The 20,431-nt window shown below is 35.5% G+C and overlaps 2 protein-coding genes across 2 annotated transcripts; both read right to left on the bottom strand.

Moving 5' to 3' along the window:
• Positions 1-293: 293 nt before the first annotated feature.
• LOC112289087 (uncharacterized) lies at positions 294-3,162 on the bottom strand. The gene is made up of 6 exons (XM_024534039.3): positions 2,152-3,162; positions 1,845-2,017; positions 1,617-1,665; positions 1,336-1,502; positions 824-907; positions 294-551 (listed from the first exon to the last, which is right to left on the bottom strand). Exons 1-6 carry the CDS (start codon positions 2,816-2,818, stop codon positions 513-515), a joined length of 1,179 nt encoding a protein of 392 aa, XP_024389807.1. The 5' UTR covers positions 2,819-3,162; the 3' UTR covers positions 294-512.
• Positions 3,163-3,758: 596 nt separating this feature from the next.
• On the bottom strand, positions 3,759-6,953 carry LOC112288739 (putative nucleolar protein 5-1). Its single transcript, XM_024533266.3, has 7 exons — positions 6,722-6,953; positions 6,533-6,574; positions 6,229-6,408; positions 5,680-6,045; positions 5,219-5,515; positions 4,925-5,125; positions 3,759-4,732 (listed from the first exon to the last, which is right to left on the bottom strand). The coding sequence occupies exons 1-7, from the start codon at positions 6,797-6,799 to the stop codon at positions 4,118-4,120; spliced, it is 1,779 nt and encodes a 592-aa protein (XP_024389034.1). The 5' UTR covers positions 6,800-6,953; the 3' UTR covers positions 3,759-4,117.
• Between the last annotated feature and the right edge of the window lie 13,478 nt (positions 6,954-20,431).

Here is a 20,431-nt window from a genome sequence, read left to right as displayed (position 1 = left end):
AAAAGAAGAAAAAGAGTTTGAAAGACCAAATGATGTAAGGTACACTTTAACCTCTGCAACAATTAAATCTTATATGAAGTTCTCGTCTCAGCAGACCTGTCTTGAATTCTAAGGAATCATTGTACCGAAGCATTCTCAACCAATTTTGTTTTTTTATTAAGTTTTTGATTGTGCATTAGTTGCAAGTGCATTTGAAGGTCCCTTCTCACTCGGTACTAATAAGCCTGATATAAGTTTCGAAGTTCAAGTTTGAGACATGGTTAGAGCTGTCCTGTTGCTCTTGTGCATTATAATGCTCGGATTTTTCTCGGATTCTGCACGCATTGATCGATTCTCTACCTTCGAACTTGTTATTTTTTGTATTAGTAAAACCGTTTTTTCTGGAAACGAGGACTGTTACCCCGACTATCCTATGATCGACTTCAATTTTTTACTTTCGTGATTTTGTGATTCAGAGTACTTCAGGTACTCATGGGACGAATTTACATCTTAGCAAAATAACTCACCGGCCTCTAGCAAATCTTCGCCTTCGAAAAGTCCATTTCTGGATGCTGCAATCAAGGACAAGCCATGTAAGGGATTTAAAGGTATTTAAAAGTGACAGTCCACATGAGCCTCGGTTTGTGGATGTGTTTTAGTTTTCAACTTTTTTCACTCAAAAACTTGAGGTGGAAAGTGTACCTGGAAATGTGTGGTGGAAACTCGACTGTGCACAAATGGAGCACTGAGTTTTCTATCGTTAGAGTTCCGGATTATTTTGTGAGAAACATCTATGAAAAATGCAAATTTACTGATCGATTATCGTGTTGCAACGCGAACGTACCTGCGCCATGAATTTCTTGAGTACCTCGCTTTTGCTGGACTCATCGCTTGTGGGTAATCCGAGAGCCCTCTGCCTTTGATCATACTGTCAGACCAACACAACAGAGGTTAAAACATGACATTATTCTGCGCTTGCACTATCGAAGTGAACAGTTGTCTTTCATGTAGATTTCTCACCGGAGTTGTCTCAGATACCACATTATCTCAGATACTGGTGACAATTGAGCATACTACAAGTTATCTGAGGGGCAGATTTTTTAAGCAAGTTTTGTGTGCCTTGATTGCAATGGCCTGGGAGCCCTCAAGCGTCGGCACATAAGCTTCCCAGTTAAGCCGATTATGAGATATGAATCATGTGAGTCAAATTCAGTGCTGCAATCTGGAAGCCAGATATCGTCCAAGCAGGACTGGAAACGAACCTCAACAGTATTGACAGCAAGGAGGTAGACCGACAATCCTGATTGAGCTTGCATTCTTCCCCAATATCCCCCGAAGAAGAAGGAAATTCCATACCATCATTTTCTCTACAGTTTGACGCGTTTCACCGTCCAAGTCTTGCAGCTTGCTGTTCTCGGGTACCACCTTCTTCGTGTTGATCTCAGGCTCTCCTTTCACCACACTTTTCCACCACTCCATCCTATTGCATTTGGTCAAGGTAACGCACAATGTCCCATCGTCCTCTGAAAACCAAAATCACCTTGATTAATAAAATACCTGGTAATAAAAAAAAACTTTGTAACTGGATCATTCATCGAAGTCCTTCACTGGGGTGCTCATGAATTTCGATCTCTTACCTATAGTCCAGTAACAGTCATCAGGCTTCACTGGGTTGTCGAATTCGCCCTGCAAACGAGGCTTCACCACTTGAGAAAACCCCGACAAACTAATTACAAATTTCGCACCAGAGTATTACTCGCTCCAATTATGTGGGTGGCTTCTGCCAATCGGATAAAACAGCAGATGAATGCCCTATCTCGAAGTGTGGAGAACAAATTATCCGGACGCAATCTACCGTATCTCACCTCCAGAATAGGTGATTGGCCCTTCAGACCTGCCTTGAACATCGTCTTCTTTACATCGCACACTACTGATTTCCCTTTAGTTCCTTGTGGCAAGCTTATGTGCAATGTAACTTCAGCTAGAGTTTGCGTCCATGAGTATTTCTCGTGATCACATCCGTTTCCACTGTTGGGTTCTGCAGACGACCAGGGAAGTCACGATTATTCCAGAAACCACGATCACCATTGAGTTCACCAACACAGTATGTGTTGCCTCGTCAAACACGCACACGACCGACAAGAAAGAAATGCGGCGAAAGATTTTTCTCACTCAAGCCTGTTCCCTGATCCTCGATTGGCTCATCAACCTTTACATCCTTTGATGCTGGACGCTCATCTATTGCTGCGACAGGCTCCACCTTGCCTGGAGGAGATGGGGCTATTTCGGAACCCTCGGCAACTTCGTCTCCTTGCGGTTCTTTAACTTGCAAATGTTGTGCGGACGTCTTGCCGACAGAAGTATTCACCGGCGTCCTACACTCATCCATTGGTTCGGACTTATGAGAATCATGTTCTGGTATCGAAATTTTGGTTTGGTCTACTTTCGCAACCTTCTCCGGCGACACACCCTCTCCTTCATGTGCACATCTCTTTATCGCTGCTGTTACAATTTCGGTCACCATCGATTCCACCCTACTCTCCCGCGAAAGATCAGTCTTTCTGAACAGGAAATCGATGACGGTCGTTAGAAGCTGTAGAGGGTGCCGTTTGTGCTCTTCAAGCATGGCACTCAGGACGGGGTCGTGCTGGTGGAGTTCGATGTTGTCGGGCTGGCTCGGCGGAGGAAATTGGCCGCGGGGTTGGGCTTGCGAAGGAGCGGCCGCTGCAGGTATTTCTTTAGAAGGCTTCACTAATTCAGATGGCTTCGTCTGCCGTGATGTTGAAGTGCGAGGTTGCACCTGCTCCTCCTCTTCATCGTACTCCGAAATGACGGCCATTGTCGAAACTGTTTCGATAAAGTAACAATTGATAACTTGAAAACTGGCTACAATTCCCAGTATTGAAGTTGCGATAACTGGAATGCTGCCTATTCGTCGATCAAGAAACTTTATTATTAAACTCCAGTCAAAATTAGACCTACCTCCGCATCCATAGAACACTAATCCTGTAGACCATGTTTCGAAAATCCAAAGCGTGATGACTTACGGACAAAATCTTAGGAAATTAACTGTCTCTGGTATTGCAAATACTACCATAACGGAAAAACCGTATCCGATAGTTGATTACACATGGCTACAGCTTTTACGTTTTTTCGAGTATCAGCTAAAGTTACTCAATTTGACTGCGAAAGAATGCAACACATGTCAGTTTGAAATGTCTCAAATTATTGCACAAGCCTCAAAGACTTTTGAAGGTTTTACTGTATGAGTTGCAGAAATTAACACGTGTAGATGACACAAGAACCAGAGCATCAACTTAAAGCACAAGATTAATGTGAATCGTCGTAAGCATGCTCAAGCAGATCTTGCCAATGACCCTACTGCAAGAGGACAATAGAAATGGTTGCTTACACTCACGTCTTGAAAGTATGCACAACATCAACGTGCAAAGGAAGAATTTTTGCTCTTTTGCAGATATGTACCAGAGTAAAATAAGCGCTTGCAAATTCGCAGCACATTCCATTACAACATACCGTTGGCACATGTGAATTATGGACGTTTTCCACACAACCATTAGTTACATTTGATCAACATTTAGTTACTGTTCCCACAAGTTGTACAACCAGGAAGCACAGGGGAACCATTCAGACCAGAAGTCTATCGCTAGCAGGTCTGATGTGAGCTGGGATTATCTCGATACGATCGTCAGTCTCATTACCAATGGGAGGGTCCCGACCAGTCATTATCGACACATGATATAACACGGACACGTTGCGGATTTAAGAAAGCAGAGAACAAGCCCAAAAATGTTGAATTGTTGAGCAGCCCAAAAATGTACATCCGACAGGTCAGCGGAACTGCCGTCTGCAGTGGACTCCTGGCACCGCCCAGAATCTGATAATCTGGAGTGAAATCACTTACGATATTTCAGATAGGAATTCTCCACTATGTTACCTGAAATACAAATCTCGGCACCCGGGGAGCATCCCACAGCAAGAGCGCGCAGGCATTGTGCTGGGCGCCGAATGTGTAAGTTCGATAATTGAGAGTAGGGTCAGCGTTTGACCCTTCAATGACATATTTCGCTCCATGTATACACTACAAGTAACCTAACTACTATCCTTGGGCGCCTCTTGCTTAGGCAGATTCTTCCTTGCTCTTTTTCTTTTTCTTCTTCTTCTCTACTCCAGTGACTGCCTCCACTGCGGCCTCTACTGCAGCCCCGGCGGCAGCTTCAGTCTCAGCTTTCCTCTTCTTCCCAGACTTGGTGAGCTCTGGTGTGACAGCCACGGCAACCGCAACGGTAGGTGTGACAGCATCCTTTGATTTCTTCTTCTTTGGTGGAGGAGTGGCCTCTGTGGTAGGTTCAGCAGCTGCCTCTTCTGCGGCTTGCTTGGATTTCTTCTTCTTCTTCTTGGGTGAAGTGGCATCCGTAGTTGGTTCAGGTTCTGCCTCTGCTGCAGCTTCCTTAGATTTCTTTTTCTTCTTCGGTAAAGTGTCTTCGGCTGCTGGTTCAGCAGCTGGCTCCTCTGCAGCCTCCTTGATCTTTTTCTTCTTAGCGGGGGTGGCATCAGTAGGTTCATCCATAGTAACATCAGCGGAGGGATTGTAAACCTTGGCGGCAGAAAGCAATCCAGGAGTTCCAGATTTCCTATCTTTTTCATAAGCCTGAATATTGGGCTTGCCCTTGGATGCAGAGACAGGAGTTTTTCCAAGAGCTCTACCTTCAAGTTGCCTTAACCTTGCTTCAACCTGAAACAAAATAATCATTGCATGAAATTCCCGCTAGAATTTCAAAAAATGTACTGCACAGTTCACTCAAAAAAGAAAGCAGTGACTAACGTTCTCTTTCAGCTAGCATGAGGCAATTGGACAGCGGTATATGAATCCAGTAACAGAGCGAGCGAGGGCACTGAATAAAAGCAGAATTGTTCAGGAACAAACCTTAGCGCGGCTTTCAATACCAATGCTAGCTTCCGAGCCCTCTCCCAGAGCATCCATACGGATCGACAGCGCCGACTTTGCAGCAAGGACTCGAGAAATTTTACCCTTGAATTTAGGTGCCGCTTGTCCTATCAAAGAGGCGTGATAAATAAGCCCATATTTCGGAGTTTCATGTTTGGTCTTCAATGCCCTAAAAAGTGCCTGCAGTGAGCCAAAAACATTTAGTTACCCAACCATTTATATTGAATGGATGACTAGAAAACCAGTTGCAGTTTGCATTAGAAGCCAACTAACCTTTTCAGCACCCAAAATTTGAACAGTGCTTGCCGGGTGTTTTGCCAAGTTAATGAGACTTCCAGCATGGGCAATTAACCTAGCACCTACTAACTCCCCAACCATGACAGTAAGATTAGGCGCAATAGCATTCATACGACTCCTCAAGTAGTCAAAAAGTTGGCCTCGGTACTCTGAGAGAGCAATGACTTGGTCGCACAAGGACTTGATGTTCAACATATCGTGGTCACTAACTTCCGTACCCATGGAAATGACTGCAGCTTCTTTCATTTCAGACTCTACTTCCTCTTGCAATATCTGTCAAAAACCACCAGCAGAGTAAGCATCAAAAGAGCTTTCTTAAGGAATAGACCTACATTCTAAAGAGGTGAAAAAAAAACAACAATAGTCTAACTACCGATATACGGCGTATAGTTAAGTCTTCAATAAGGATTATATCAGCGACAAACACAGGTACTCACCCCAGAGAAATCCAGGTCTGCGGCGTTAGTGCGACTGCCCATCAGCTTCACTGACTTAGCGTATTGAACATTATCTTGAACGATCTTAGCAAGCTCTGGAAAATGCCAACCATACCATTCACGCACTCTCATAGCATAAGTATTTAGCTCCTTGTCCAAATCGTCCAAGAGTCCAATGGCTTGCACGATCATGGTGTCCACCTTGTCAGGGCTGAATTTAAGTTTGTATCGCGATAAACTGTGAGACAGTCCCAGACTCATGGGAGCCATATCATGACCAGCAAGACCAGAAATTAGTTCCGACAATTGTGATCTTAGACCCCTCATCAGCTCTGCCACTGCCGCATTGTTAACACAGTTGATTTCCTGTTCACGGACATCATTGAGAATACGTAAATACTCGAGTGGCCAACATAAGGATTCAAGTACACTACACTTCAGGTGCCAGGTGCGTCACGCAGGATCGTATGCAAAATCAAGCACACATATTCTAAAACCCTAAACCCTAATACAGCAAGTCAAAACGAAAGACCGTATGGGTACACTCACCAGCTTGTCACTAATAGCTTTTCCAAGCTTCGAGTCAGCTATAGCTAGAGTCTCCCCTTGGCATTCTTTCTTAAGGAACTTGCGCAGACCCTTTGGCAACTTGCTTTCCACAAGGTGTGACGCAGCATTCAGGGCATCTGTGGTATTCTCGAATTTTTCAAAGGCTTTCAACTTCACCATCTGTAAGGTCCACAACAACGAGTTAATAGAGGAACGAAAAACCCTAAATCCCTTCATCAGCAGAAGTTAAGTTTTACAATGACGCTTAGGGTTTTCGAGGAACGAAGAGAGAGAGGTTTCATACCTTACGGGCGAGGTCCGCAGTCTCAAACTCCTTGTACAATTCCTGCACAAAACCCAAAAAATCCAATGTCCGCACCCATCAACCAGAATACCACCGCCTTCAACGAAGGTCAAACACCACTAGCATAACGCTAAAACCCCATCGATCAAACAAGCAAAAACAACCCAATCAGCAAACCCACAAACTCACCTCGGAGGCATCGAGTTTACCCTCATTCAAAACCTTGAACAGGGCGAACCCCGCGGGCGTCTCGAAGAGCGCCAACATGGTGGAATTCGGTGGAGACTCTAAATCAGCTGCTCTGTGAATGCGACTAGGGTTCTCTCAAGAGGAAGAATACACACAGTGGGTAGCGCACTCAGACAAAGTGGCGAGGTGCAGAGCGAGCGAGAGTGGGAAGAGGCACACAGCTTCTCGTCTGGCTGCGGAAGAGAACTTCATGACAGCGGCGTGTCAAGTTTATCCCACGCAGTCTGCGACGCTGTGCAGCCGCTTGACGGCGACTTTGGGGTGGGGAATTAGGGCTTGCGGGCGTCGGTCGAGGCGTGGCCTGCCCTGCGGACTTGGGTGGGGGCTTCACTTCAAGGCTGGGCTGGGCTCAACTTTGCCTTCCAAGTATCAAGGGAACGAAGTGGCATCTTAATTAGTAAATTGCGGGACATTCAAGGGGGTTCTGTGGATTCAACACACTGTTTCCCCTTTGCTGTGATGTTGTTTGTATCCTCTCAACATATCTTTTAATTATGTTTTTTTTTTTTGTAGATGCATTTTGTTTAAATAATTACATCTTATAAAGATGACATACTTATAACCATTTTTGTATAAAGTTTTAAACTTTCAACTATCTTAAAATAATAAAAATTATGAATGAAAAATTTATACCTTATATAAAAATATTAAAAATTAAAAAGAAATCATATTATTTTTTTCATTGTTTTATTGATATATTCTACATGATTATTTATAAAAACATAATAAAATTTATTTTTTACAACCAAATAAATTATAAAATATTTTACATAAATTAAATTAAATTATTTTACAAATATTTTATACAAATCTTATACTTATCTATTTTTTTATAGAATTTTAAAATCAATCAAAATTTCAAAAGAATAAAAATTTATAATTTAAAAATTATCTTGCATTAAAAAATAAAAAAGATAAAAGAAAAAATATCATTTTTTTTGCAACAAAACTAGTTTGTTGAATTTGAAATTAAAATAATTATTTCTTTTTAAAAATTCATAAAAAATAAATGATAGTTTAAAATAATATATTTATATATTATTTATTAAAAATACTCAAATTTTTATCAATAAAAAATGAATGCCAATTAGTGATTCAAATTTTTATTAAATTAATTATTATAATAAAATATATTTCAAAATATTAAACTTAAATACAATAAAGGTTTTGTTAATATTAAAAATGGTTTCAATTTTGCTTCTACATATATTAATTAAGTGTCAAAGATAAGAACTTGAAGAATGTAACTATATATATATATATATATATATATATATATATATATATAATATAACAAAAAAAATGAAAAGATGTATATTTAAGAAAGAATTAGAATGACTATTGTTAAAGATAAGAAAATTAGAGATTCTTGAAACTATGTTAGAAGCAAGAAAAGCATTGAAGAAGGCTTTATTCTTGCCTCTATATATACTATCTTACCAAAGAATTATGTGGAAATGTTTTATAGGCCACATCACATGACTTCCTTCAAAAACAAATATTAAGAATAGCATCAAAAGTGGTTCTTACCACTAGTACCACTACTAAATATTGAAAGTCTCTTCTAAAATTGTAATATCAAAATTGTTGTATCTTGCTGTTTTTTTAAGGAAAATATGTTTTTTTTTTAATTTATAGACTTTATGTCTATTATGCTATCTTAAATGTTATAAAAATATCAAGGGTTTTTTTTGGAAATTCAAAAAATAATAGCTCCTTAGTTCAATGTAGTAGTTGTTGATTTTCTATCACATTTACAAAGAAACCACAAACAAGACTAAAAGATAGAATGAATTTTTTATTGAACATAATTTGCTTTATAATAAATAATATTTTTAATCCTCATATTAGTTGTAATAAATATCATTGATAAAAAGCACCAATCTTCTCTATTACATTTGCAAGATTTTAGCATGGCTCTTACTTATATTCATTAATATCATATCTATGCTAGTATACAAGATATTGTTCCATTAATTATTCACTTGTTCTATTTGTCTATCAATTTAAAAATAAAAGACTAATCATAATTTTATATATATTTTCAATATCTTCAAAAGAATTTTCCAAAACCTAGGTACAAATTTAGTCTTTTTGTTTGATATAATATTTTTTGATAGTCTATGATAGCAATAAATGTTGTTGTAAAAAAATCTAATTGTTTTTTCATATGTGATATTTTTTATACATAATACAAATTGTATTGTTTTAATAAAGAAATATATTATTAAAAAAAATATAAAATTATAAGAGCTTAAGATTAAAAGATCTTGTATACATTTAATTTAATCAAGTTCATGCTAACTTTTTTATTGAAATTCTTCTGTTCAACTTCTTGTTTGATCTTTTATATAATATAATTGTGATAATTTGTTGAGATTGCTCTCTTATAAATATTAGAGCTTGATCCTTCTTCATAGAGAGTGGATTATCTCTCTTCTTGAAGACATCTGACTACTTTAGAGGTTATAGATTATCTTCCTCTAAACTAATATTATTTAGAAATTTTCTATTTTTCTTTCAAGATGGATAGAAGTGAAGATGTTAGTATGGTTGAGTCTCTTGAGTCCAATTTAGATGTTATTATAAATAAGCTGAATACTTTATCTTGTTGAACTATTGAAATTAAAGGATTCTTTTATAAGATCTCATGGTGATGCAAGGCTTGGAATAATTTAGCTTGTGATGCAACTACTTTTTCAAGTTTCTATATCTAGAGATGCAATCGCATATGTACCTCAACAAGAAAATCCACTTATTCAATAACATTAGGAGCTTCAAATTAGTCCATTAGAAAAGTTTGATGGCACATGTTCTAAATTTCAAGGATTTATTAAACAAATTCAATTGATAACTTTTTTACAACATAAGCATTATCTAACAAAGGAGTCACAAGTTGATTTAAATGAAACCTTATTTACAAAACATGCTTTTTCTTCATTTTCTCCTTTATTTGAGAAGAGATTTTGAAGCTTGAGAAACTTTAAAGCTTTTTTAGATGCATTTGCAAAGGCATTTGAAGAATATGATAAGATTTGATAGGTAATAATAAAGATTTGCTCATTTTGTCAAGGATCGCACTATACATGAATTTATGCATCAAATTTTATGCAATTGTCTTGTAATATCAATTGGAATGAACAAAATCTTATGAGTCAATTCTATTGAGGATTAAGGAATAATATGAAAGTTCTATTAATATTATTATTTAATTATTAAATACTTGATGAAGCTATTAATCAAGTTTTGAAGTGTAATAATTGATTATTTTAACATTCTCAAGATCAATATTTATAAATTTTAACAAAATAATGTATTAAAAATTCATATTCTATTATTTCAACAAATATATTGCTTCCACACTCTTAAGTTGAAGATATGCAAATTGATGTAATACAATTCAAATTACTTATAGTAGAGAAAAAGAAGCATTAATTTAGATAAGGCCTATATTTGTATTGAAGTAAAAGAGGCCACAAGTTTGGAAAAAATTTGAAAAAAAAATATACAACTATGATTAGGAGTGTGATCACTCAAAAAAACAAAGAAGCCAAGCTACAATAGGAAGTGTGCACTTAAACATTCTAATATCTTAAATTCATCAAGGTCATTCTTTTCCTATCCAACGTACTTGTTGTTTTATTATACCTTTATTATTTTTTCTACAAGACTTTCAAACAAATACCTTATTAGATTTAGGAACATTTATTTGCTTTTTAGATGAGGAGTTTATTAAACTTCATAAAATTCTTCTAATGTAGAGATCAAAACTTGTATATATAGAAATAATAGATAATTGATCTTTATATTTAAGCAATATTAATCATGAGACCATATTATTGGAAATATCATTTGAGAGGTATAATAATAAAATAATATTTAATATTATTAGAACCTTGTCCAAATTTATCATTTTAGGACTTTTATGGTTAAAAAGATATAATTGTTAGAGACCATATACAAGACAAGGATTCAAGTCTAAGAAATAGAATTAGCTTGACATTAGAACAACAATTGGATACAAGGCAAGAAGGTTCTCGCTAAATGACAAGAAGTAAGTTGTTGAGACTGAGGATCTCCTCACCTTTGACTCCTATACATACTAGGTCCTAGGAAGCTTCTTGAAAAGTTTCTATGAGGCTTGAAAACAAAGCAAGCCTAAGATCCTTCTTCAGCAACTTCTTAAATCATCTAAAGCCTCCTAGAACCTTTTAAGATTTCCTATGACCTTCTAGAACTTTCTTAGAATCTATCGAAACCTTTCAAAACCTTCTAGAATCTCCCAGAACCTTCAAGAGCCTTATTAAAACCTAGTGGTACCTTCCAGAACCTTCTAAAATCTTTTAGAACCTTCTTCAGTTGTTTGTCCATGACATCATGTCTTCTTCTAACTTTGAGGTCTTCGAGAAGCAATATTGCAGCAAGCTAATATATTTACAAGAAATTGAGGATCTATCGCATGGTGTCTATTATATATTTTAATTATTATTTACGAGGTAAATGGTTTATAGGTCCTTGTAGCCATCAATAGTGTCTCAAACCTTCTACTTGTGACCAAGCATGAACTTTGATATCTTCATTATAGAATTGTACTACAAACACTTCTTTTGGACGTCTTTCATAGGCAAATTCTATCTCAAACACAATTATCAATGATATCAAAGGATACCTTTGATATCTTTGTGGTTTAAGCAACTCTTCATCTCGGGGTTGTTTCCATGAGCTACTTAATTGAGATGGTATGACGAGGAAGGCATCTATCTCTTGACTATCCATATCATATAAAGTAGATAAGACCAAAAGAATATAAATAAGTTATGGTCGTGAACTCAAACTATTGACTTATACTATTCTAAATATTTGACAACAACTCCTTCTTTAGAAGTTGTCTCCTTCCCTTTTTTATTAGGCCAAGAAGTAAGAATCTTCATAGTAAAGCCATCTTATCAAACTACTATTCTTCATTTTACTACTTTTGATCTAGATGGATGTCATTGATGGAACTTTTGAACCTTCATTTGTATATTTATAAGGTTGCCAACTAATTCCCATATGCGATTGTTGATATCATATGTGCGCCAATCAACAAGATATTCAAGCCTTCCATGTCTTATTTTTGAATCTAATATCTCTTCTACCTCAAATTCAATATGAACATTAATTTCAACCATAGGAGGTGGTGGTTGTCTTTGACTTGGTATGATCAATTCTTTATATCTTTCTAAAAGTGAAACATGAAACATTAGATGAATCTTCATGGATGAAGGTAACTCTAAGCAATAAGTTACATAATTAATTTATTTTTGAATTACAAATGGTCCCAATCTTTAGTAGTCCAACTTGTTACATAGCCTGTTGGTTTTTATATTGTCCCGATATATCCATACTTTGTCACCAACTTGGAATAGAGGATGTTCTTTCTTCAATTCATCTGCCAATAGCTTATAATGTTGTTGAATCCTTTCTAAATAAGTCTTCATGGTTGCTTGAAGTTCAGCTATCTTTATAGCAAAATCTTCTATTATTAGATTTGTTGACTTTGAAGGTTCTATCATATCCAACTTTGAATGATGACCATTGTCAGAGTAGAAAGAGTTTGCCTCAAGAAAGTACTAGGCTCTTGGTTGTTACTAATTTCTCAATCAAGCTTCAAAATAAGGAAAGTTCTAAGTTTATATATAAAATTTCTCTTTTTGGAGCAATTACACCAAATACATAAGCTTTAAGGAACCAACAACAGCCAAAATATGATAAAATCCTCTAAAACCTTGTATATCCTTATGTAGAAATTTTTCCAAACTTCAATACCTCATATCTCCTAATCCAACTGTCTAAACTTATTCAAATTTTATATGACGTACTAATGTATTTTTATCAACTTTTACAACAAATTTCAACTACAAATTTGTCACGGATATTAAGATATCACCAAAATCCTAACAATAGCTTCAAACCCTAGTTTTTATACACCAATGTGTAATTTTCTTCATATCTTACAAAATAAACATTCAAATACTACAAAGTTTATATGTATAGTTTTTTAATACAATTATCTATCTTTTCCAAAAGGTTTGAGTCAAAAATTCTTTCAAAAACTCAAAATATGGCTCCAACCATTATTATAAACAATATCACTTACTTACTACCTTTGATTTGGATGCATTGGTTTTAATTCTCTATAATTTCTTCATCCAAATTCTAAATTCATCAAATAATATATGAAAAGTGTAGTTGAAAAAGTGCTCTTTTCAATCTTAATTTTTGATCCTTTGTTGCTCTCTGTAAATGTATGTTATGCCCCAAAGAGTGACAATAGGTATGAAATTGACACCTTAACTTTGAGCACCAATAACTCCTTTACAAAAACTCCGAATCATACAAAATTTGTATCCAATTCATATCCAAAAACCTAAATTTTTTGATTCTAGCCTCTAAAGCTTAAATGACTTCAAAAGATAAATCCTAATTCCTAATAAGGCCTCAGGCAGCATCCTTGAAGCCCATTAGGCATGGCCTTCAATCAATAAGAATGAAGATCTTCATTCCTTGCATTCATCCAAGCATACCTTGCTTTCATCCTACCCCCCTCTCCCCCCAATAAGCTTCATACTAATTAAGATTTTCATCTTTAGGCTCTAATCTCTTCTCAAGGCTTCATACTAAACATTTAGGTCCTATAATTTTTTTTAAGTGCTATAATCAAAATAGATAAAATTTAAAATAAATTTTTTTTATATCCATTCTCTTTAAATTAATCTATTAACCATTCTAACATATATCAAGACTTATGAATATATTATATGTACTAATTGATTTTTACATATTATAAATAATTACTGTACAATATCGTATAAGTGAAGCAGTAATCTTGGAGTAATTCTTAACAAAAATCTGGTAGAAGTTTACAAATCCAAGAAAGCATTAGACATCACATACAATATTTGGCCTTACGTAATCAATGCTTGCTTGTACCTTCTTTCAATCCATAAAAAGGCCTTTGATGGAAATAATACATCCAACAAATTTAACTTGAGGTACATGAAATATACACTTATCTAGTTTTACATATAGCCCAACACTTTGTAGTTTTTCTAGCACAAGGCATACATATTTTTTGTGATATTCTAGAATTTTTGGAAAGTTCAAAATATCATCTAAATAGATCACAACAAAGTCATCGAGATACTTATGAAATATGTTATTTATTGAGTGTTGGAATATGGCTGGAGCATTAGTAAGTCCAAAAGGCATGACATTATATTCAAAATGTCCATACTTGGTGCGAAATGTTGTCTTCCATTCATCTCCTTCTTTAATGTATACTAAGTTATATGCACCTTGTAGATCAATCTTCGTAAAGATCTTTGCTTGACTAAGTTGATTAAAAAGTCTAGATATCAATGATAATGGATATTGATTCTTTATCCTGATTTTATTAAGGCAACAATAATCGACACACATTCGTAAGGATCCATCTTTCTTCTTCACAAATAATATTAAAATACCAACTAGTGATTTGGAATGTCAAATAAAATTCTTAGCTAGATTTTTTTCAATGTTCTCTTTTAAAGTCGCAAGCTCATTCAGGGATAAATTGGAGATGGGTCCAAATGGTAGTTGAGCACCTTCTTGAAGGTCAATCGTACAATCATAAGGACGATACTTCGACAAGATATCCACATTTTTCTTTTCAAATATATGTGTAAAATCCTTATATGCCTCTGGAATTATTGTTGTAGCTACCATAGGTTTTAATTGTAGATTTGCATAGATAACAAACATAGTACCTTATTTGGCCACCCTCACAAATACTTTAGCTTTAATAAATAAATATTGTTTAATTTTGGCTTGTTAAGTATTAGAAGCTTTTTTATAGATCTAGGGGTTCTATGATCTATTAGAAGAAATTTGAACTTTCGTGATATCCAATCTATCTATGGATTGTATTTTTCAAGCCATGAGAGTTCTAAAATGATTGGATTTGATCGTGACCTAATAATGTTAAATACTACCTAGATGATATGGTTGTCAAAGGTTATTTCTAATGAAATTGTTTCATAAGTGACACCTTTAGAGGATAAAGGTTGACCATCTATTACTTCTACATGTATGGTTTTGGATTTTTTGACTATATAGATTTTGTATAATCTAGAAAAAATTTCGTCAATAAAACATGCACAGGCTCCCGAGACAAGTAATGCATCAAAATCTAGTTTTGTGACTCTTAACCATATAGGTATAATGAAACAACAAGAAGGGCTGATAGAGAATACAAGATCTTTTTTGGTTTGTGATACTGAAGAATCCAACCACACAGTCCCTACTGTGGCTTCATGCCCTCATTTTTTTGCAACGCTTTTTGATGATGTGGCCGTATTCCTCATTCGATATATATGTTGGAAATTTCTTGAAAAATTATTAAACTTATGGCTAGATTTTTTACAATATAAGTATAGGCCAAGTTTGCTTTGACACTTTTTTTCTTACTCAAAAAGAGGTTTGAAGCGAATTGCATCAATCTATATATCTTTTACTTTCAATTGCTCATTAGAATTGGATAGTGAAGGAGTTGCAGAATAATTGATGTATACATGTGGTGTAATTGAAGAACATTTATCTTATCATCATTGAAATGAACAATTATTATACTTCACAGTTTGACTTATGGCTTCATTGAGTGTTAGAAGATCTAGCATAGACAACACTAAGTCCTTGACATCATCTCTTAACTCCCAATAAAATTGGCTCATCAATGCATCTTCTCTCCAATTTATATTACATACTAATTGTGAAAAATTTGAGGCATATGTTGATATAGAGCAGGTTCTTTGTCAAAGGCTTTGAATTTTAGTTGTTGAAGAATGAATCTTATCATGTTTACCAAATGCTTCTACAAATGATGTCAAAAATGCTTCAAAATTATGTAATATAGGAGAATTCTTTTCAAATAATGAAGCAATCAAGATAAAGTTTAACTAGAGAGCAATGTTCTAATCAAACCACCACAAGATGCTTCAGTGGAATATCATTTAGGTTGAGGCAAGGTGATTAGTTGTACTTGGTTTACAAAGCCACAAAACATTGAGCAAGTGACATCAAACTTTTTCAAAAAGTTGATCCTTGGTTCTTTTGTTGTTATTATTGTCAGATCATTGTTTTGAATGAATACACCTCCTATGTTTGAAGTAGACATAGTCATTTGAGAATTTGGAACCTTTGTTGCAATTTCATATGGTTTTTGAGGCATTCCAACTCCTTGACCATTATGTATGGTCATATATAGTTCTTTATTTATTTTTGACAAAGTCTCAGTCCTAATCTTCAATGCTTAAAAAATATTAATAATAGAATCTAATTTGATTTCTTTAGAGTTTTTTATATTGACATTTTCACCTTCTGCCATAGAAAATTAAAAAAATACATGCCTTCAAAAGAAAAAATCTTATCTATGATATAAAAAAAAATACAAAGAATATTAAGAAAAGAACAATATTAGTCTAGGAGAAGATAATCCACAACCTCTAGAATGCTATAGTACTTGTAAGAAGAGGGGTAATCCACTCTCTTTCAAGAAAGATTAAGCTTCTAATATTATTTTATAGCAATCTGGACAAACTGTTAAGGACCATGTATAAGACAAGGATTCAAGACCAAGAAATGGAATTACCTTGACATTAGAAACAGCAACTGGATACAAGACAAGAAGGTCCTAATTAATCCATAAGAAGTAAGTTGTTGTCAAGGACAAGAACTTGATGAAAAAACAATCGAGACAAGTGAGCCTTCACTCAAAGAAAGGTAACAAAATATAAATAAATAAGTATGTATATTGAAAGAGAAACTAGAATGGCTATTGCCAAAAGACAAAAAACTAGAGACCCTTGAAGCTAGACTAGAAGCAAGAAAGGAGTTGACAAGAATGAAGAAGGCTTCACTCTTGTCTCTATATATACTATCTAACTAAGGGCTACGTGGCGACGTTCTATAGGACCTCCAATATGTGTTGACTTTGTAGGACGCATGCCTTGACTTACAAGGCAAGTTTTTCTTCGTGTGGGCCACATAGTTAGCTTGATCTTCAAGCTAATCTCATGTGTGGTACATTGCCAACTTGTTGACCATGTTTCTAATCCAAAAAGTCAATTAAAGACACCTATGAAGTCAAAGCAGCATCTATGAAGCTTCTAAGAAGCTTCCATATTAAATACTATAGAATTAACTTATTTTTACCTACTTTTACTTACTTCTATCTATTTGTATATGTAATTATTAGTTTACATGAGTATGTCCATGACATTACCCCTTCTTCTAGGGACGAGTTCCACGAGGAGCGGTCATCATATGTTGAGAAAATCTATGATGCGATGAATTGTATTCGCCACATACTCTGATCTTTGTTCTTTTTAAAGATGATTAATAGGGCCTCTCAACCATCGGTAGTGTCCCATACCAGGGCGGAAAGACCACCTAGTTATTTGATCATTGTTGAGGCCTTCATAACTTCCTTCGAATAGAACATTTGGAACACCATCAGGGGTTGTTCCTACCTCTAACAAAATCACCAAACATCGAGAGTCCCTTTCCAAATCGTGATACCAAACGCGTTGTATCTCGCCATCTATTTGAGGAAGAATATGTCATTCTTGAAGATCTTTATTTCGATTGTGTGGTCTTGAAGGTTGTGACAATCGTAATGTCTCATTCAGGTAGTCAGCAAATGAAGGTTCTTGAGTCGAATCCACTAGTTGTTGGTTTTCCATCTCCTGAACATCACAACTACAAAGAAGCTACGAACAAGGATTGAAAGTAGAATGTCATCTTTCCTAGATATTGTTTCTATTATAAAGAAGATTTTTACCTTGATTTTAATGGATGTCGTCGATGAAAAGCCTCCACCGCCTTTGCTACATTTGCAAGATTCTTTATTGGCTCCCATGTGGGTTTACTAATACTATATCCACACCAATGGACAAGATATTCTAATTTATTTTGGTGCTGCCTTGAATCTAAGACTTCTTCTACTTCAAACTCTTCATTATTGTCCACTTCTATAGGAGGAGGTGGAGCTTGTCGTCTTCTTGGTATGTCCACTGTCTTGTATGGTTCAAGAAGAGACACATGAAATACAGGATGGATTTTCATTGTCTCTGGTAGATGTAAACGATATGCAACTGGATTGATTTGTATAGAAATAAAAAATGGTCTCAGCCTTCGATAGTCTAACTTGTCACAAGGACGAGTGGTCTTGATATTGCGACGAAGTAGCCATACCTTATCACATAAGAGGAATGGTAGTTGTTCCTTTCGATAGACATCTGCATTGACCTTTTGTTGTTCTTGAGCCTCTTTTAACTGCGCCTTCATCGCTGCATGTAACTGTGATAAATGAATTGCCAAATCTTTTACAGCAGGATTATCAACTTTTGAAAAGTCAAAAGTATCAAGTCATGGATGATAACCATAATTAGCAAAGAAAGGTGTTTGTTTTGTAGAAGAATGTACCGTATTATTGTAAGCAGACTCTGCCAATGGCAAAAGAGTTGTCCAATCATCTTGTTGGTAATTAATGGTACATCTTAAATATTGCTCCAAAACTTGATTAGCATGCTCCGTTTGTCCATCAGTTGACGATGGAATGCCGAAGATAGTTTTATATCCACTTTTAGAATCTTGAAAAGAGTCTGCCAAAATCTTGATACAAATTGAGTTCCCCTATCTGATATAATATCCTTGGATAATCTATGATAGCGATAGATATTGTCAAGAAAGAGCTTGGCTGTTTCTTTACCTGTGTTAGATTTTGTACATGTTACAAAATGTGCCATCTTGGTAAAATGATCTACTATCACGAATATAGAATCATAAGAACCTGAGATTGGAAGATCCGTGATGAACTCCATAGAAACAGAAGACCATGGTTATTCTGGAATGGGTAATGGCTGAAGAAGTCCAAAAGGATGATGACGAGGAGTTTTTGATCTTGAGCAAATATCACATGATTGTATAAAATCTTTGACTGCCTTCCACATTTGAGGCCACCAAAAATCCCTAGATATCAGCTCCAAAGTCTTATTATATCCAAAATGTCCTGCTACTAGAAAGTCATGACGAGCTTGAAGAACACGTAAACGTACTTCTCCTTCTGGAACATATAGGCATCCTTCGAAATAGAGTAGATTATTCTTGAATTCAAATTTAGAGAGATCATGAGATTTAGAAGAATTATTCTTGATATCATGAATAAGAGGATCTGAAGACATACTTAATTGGACTTGCTTAAGAAAAGTTAAATCAATAGTCAATGTTGATTTTATTGCTCGAAGATGAAATTGCTCCGGCTTCAAGAGAATCGTTCTTTATTGCTCAAAAGCTGCATCTCCTTCTTTTGGTATAAGATAAGAACGTCTAGACAAGGCATCGGACAAACCTTATTGTTTTCCTAGCCGATAAGTGATGATGAACTCGAATCTTAATAAAGACATGACACGGTGATTTAATACACGAGTTGACATAAAATATTTGAGGTTCTTGTGATCCGTATATACGGTGACTACACTGAAAGCGCCTTCTAGATAATGATGCCATTCTTGATAAGAATCCACAATTGCAAGAAGTTCTTTGTCGTGGATTTCATAATTGATTTCTGCTGTTGAGAATTTTCTTGAATAAATGGCTACTGGATGAAGTTTGTCATCTGTTCCCATTTGTGATAAAAGCGCACCCAGAGTAAAGTCTGGTGCATCTGTTTCCATAAAGAATGCTTTGAAAAAATCAACACGATACAAGATTGATGTAGAAACAAACACTCTCTTCAAAGATTCAAAAGCAACTTCCGCTTCTTGATTCCATTGGAGTTTGTCTTTACAAGTCAAACCTGTAAGTGGAGCTATAACTCGAGAGAAGACTTTGATGAAGATCCGATAGTAGTTGGCAAATCCCAAAAAACATTGGACATCTCTTATCATTTTTGGGATCTTCTAATCTATAATAATTTGAACTTTCTTAGGATCCATCATAAGTCCATCATTTGAAATGATGTAACCTAAGAATTCAACTTGAGTAGTATGGAATACACACTTTTCTATCTTGGCATAGAGTCATGCATCTCTTAATTTTTGTAACACATGATGAACATAAAGTTCATGTTCTTCTAGATTCTTAGAATAGATCAAGATGTTGTCTAGATAACAGACCACAAAATTGTCCAAAAATTCTTGAAAAACATCATTCATTAGCTGTTGAAAAGTTGCTGGTGCATTTTTAAGTCCAAAAGGCATGACGTTGTATTCAAAATGTCCATACCTAGTTCGAAACGTAGTCTTCCATTCATCTCGTTCTTTGATGCGTACTAGATTGTATGCTCCTCGAAGATCTATTTTTGTATAGATCTTAGCTTGATTGAGCTGATCAAGAAGCCCAAATATTAAAGGTAGTGGATACCTATTCTTGATGGTAATCTTGTTGAGTCCTCGATAATCAACACATATCCACAATGATCCATCTTTTTTCTTCACAAATAGAATTGGAGCTCCTACTGGAGATTTAAAATGGCGTATGAAATACTTCGCTAGATTTTCTTCAATATACTCATTGAGTTCAGTCAACTCATTTTGTGATAAACTGTAGATTGGTCCGAATGGAGGTTGTGCT

This window comes from Physcomitrium patens, chromosome 11 (genome assembly GCF_059467195.1).
Source record: "Physcomitrium patens ecotype Gransden chromosome 11, ASM5946719v1, whole genome shotgun sequence".
Lineage (NCBI taxonomy): Eukaryota > Viridiplantae > Streptophyta > Bryopsida > Funariales > Funariaceae > Physcomitrium > Physcomitrium patens.
The sequence above is the reverse complement of the archived record's forward strand: the minus strand, read 5'-3'. Positions and strand labels throughout refer to the sequence as shown.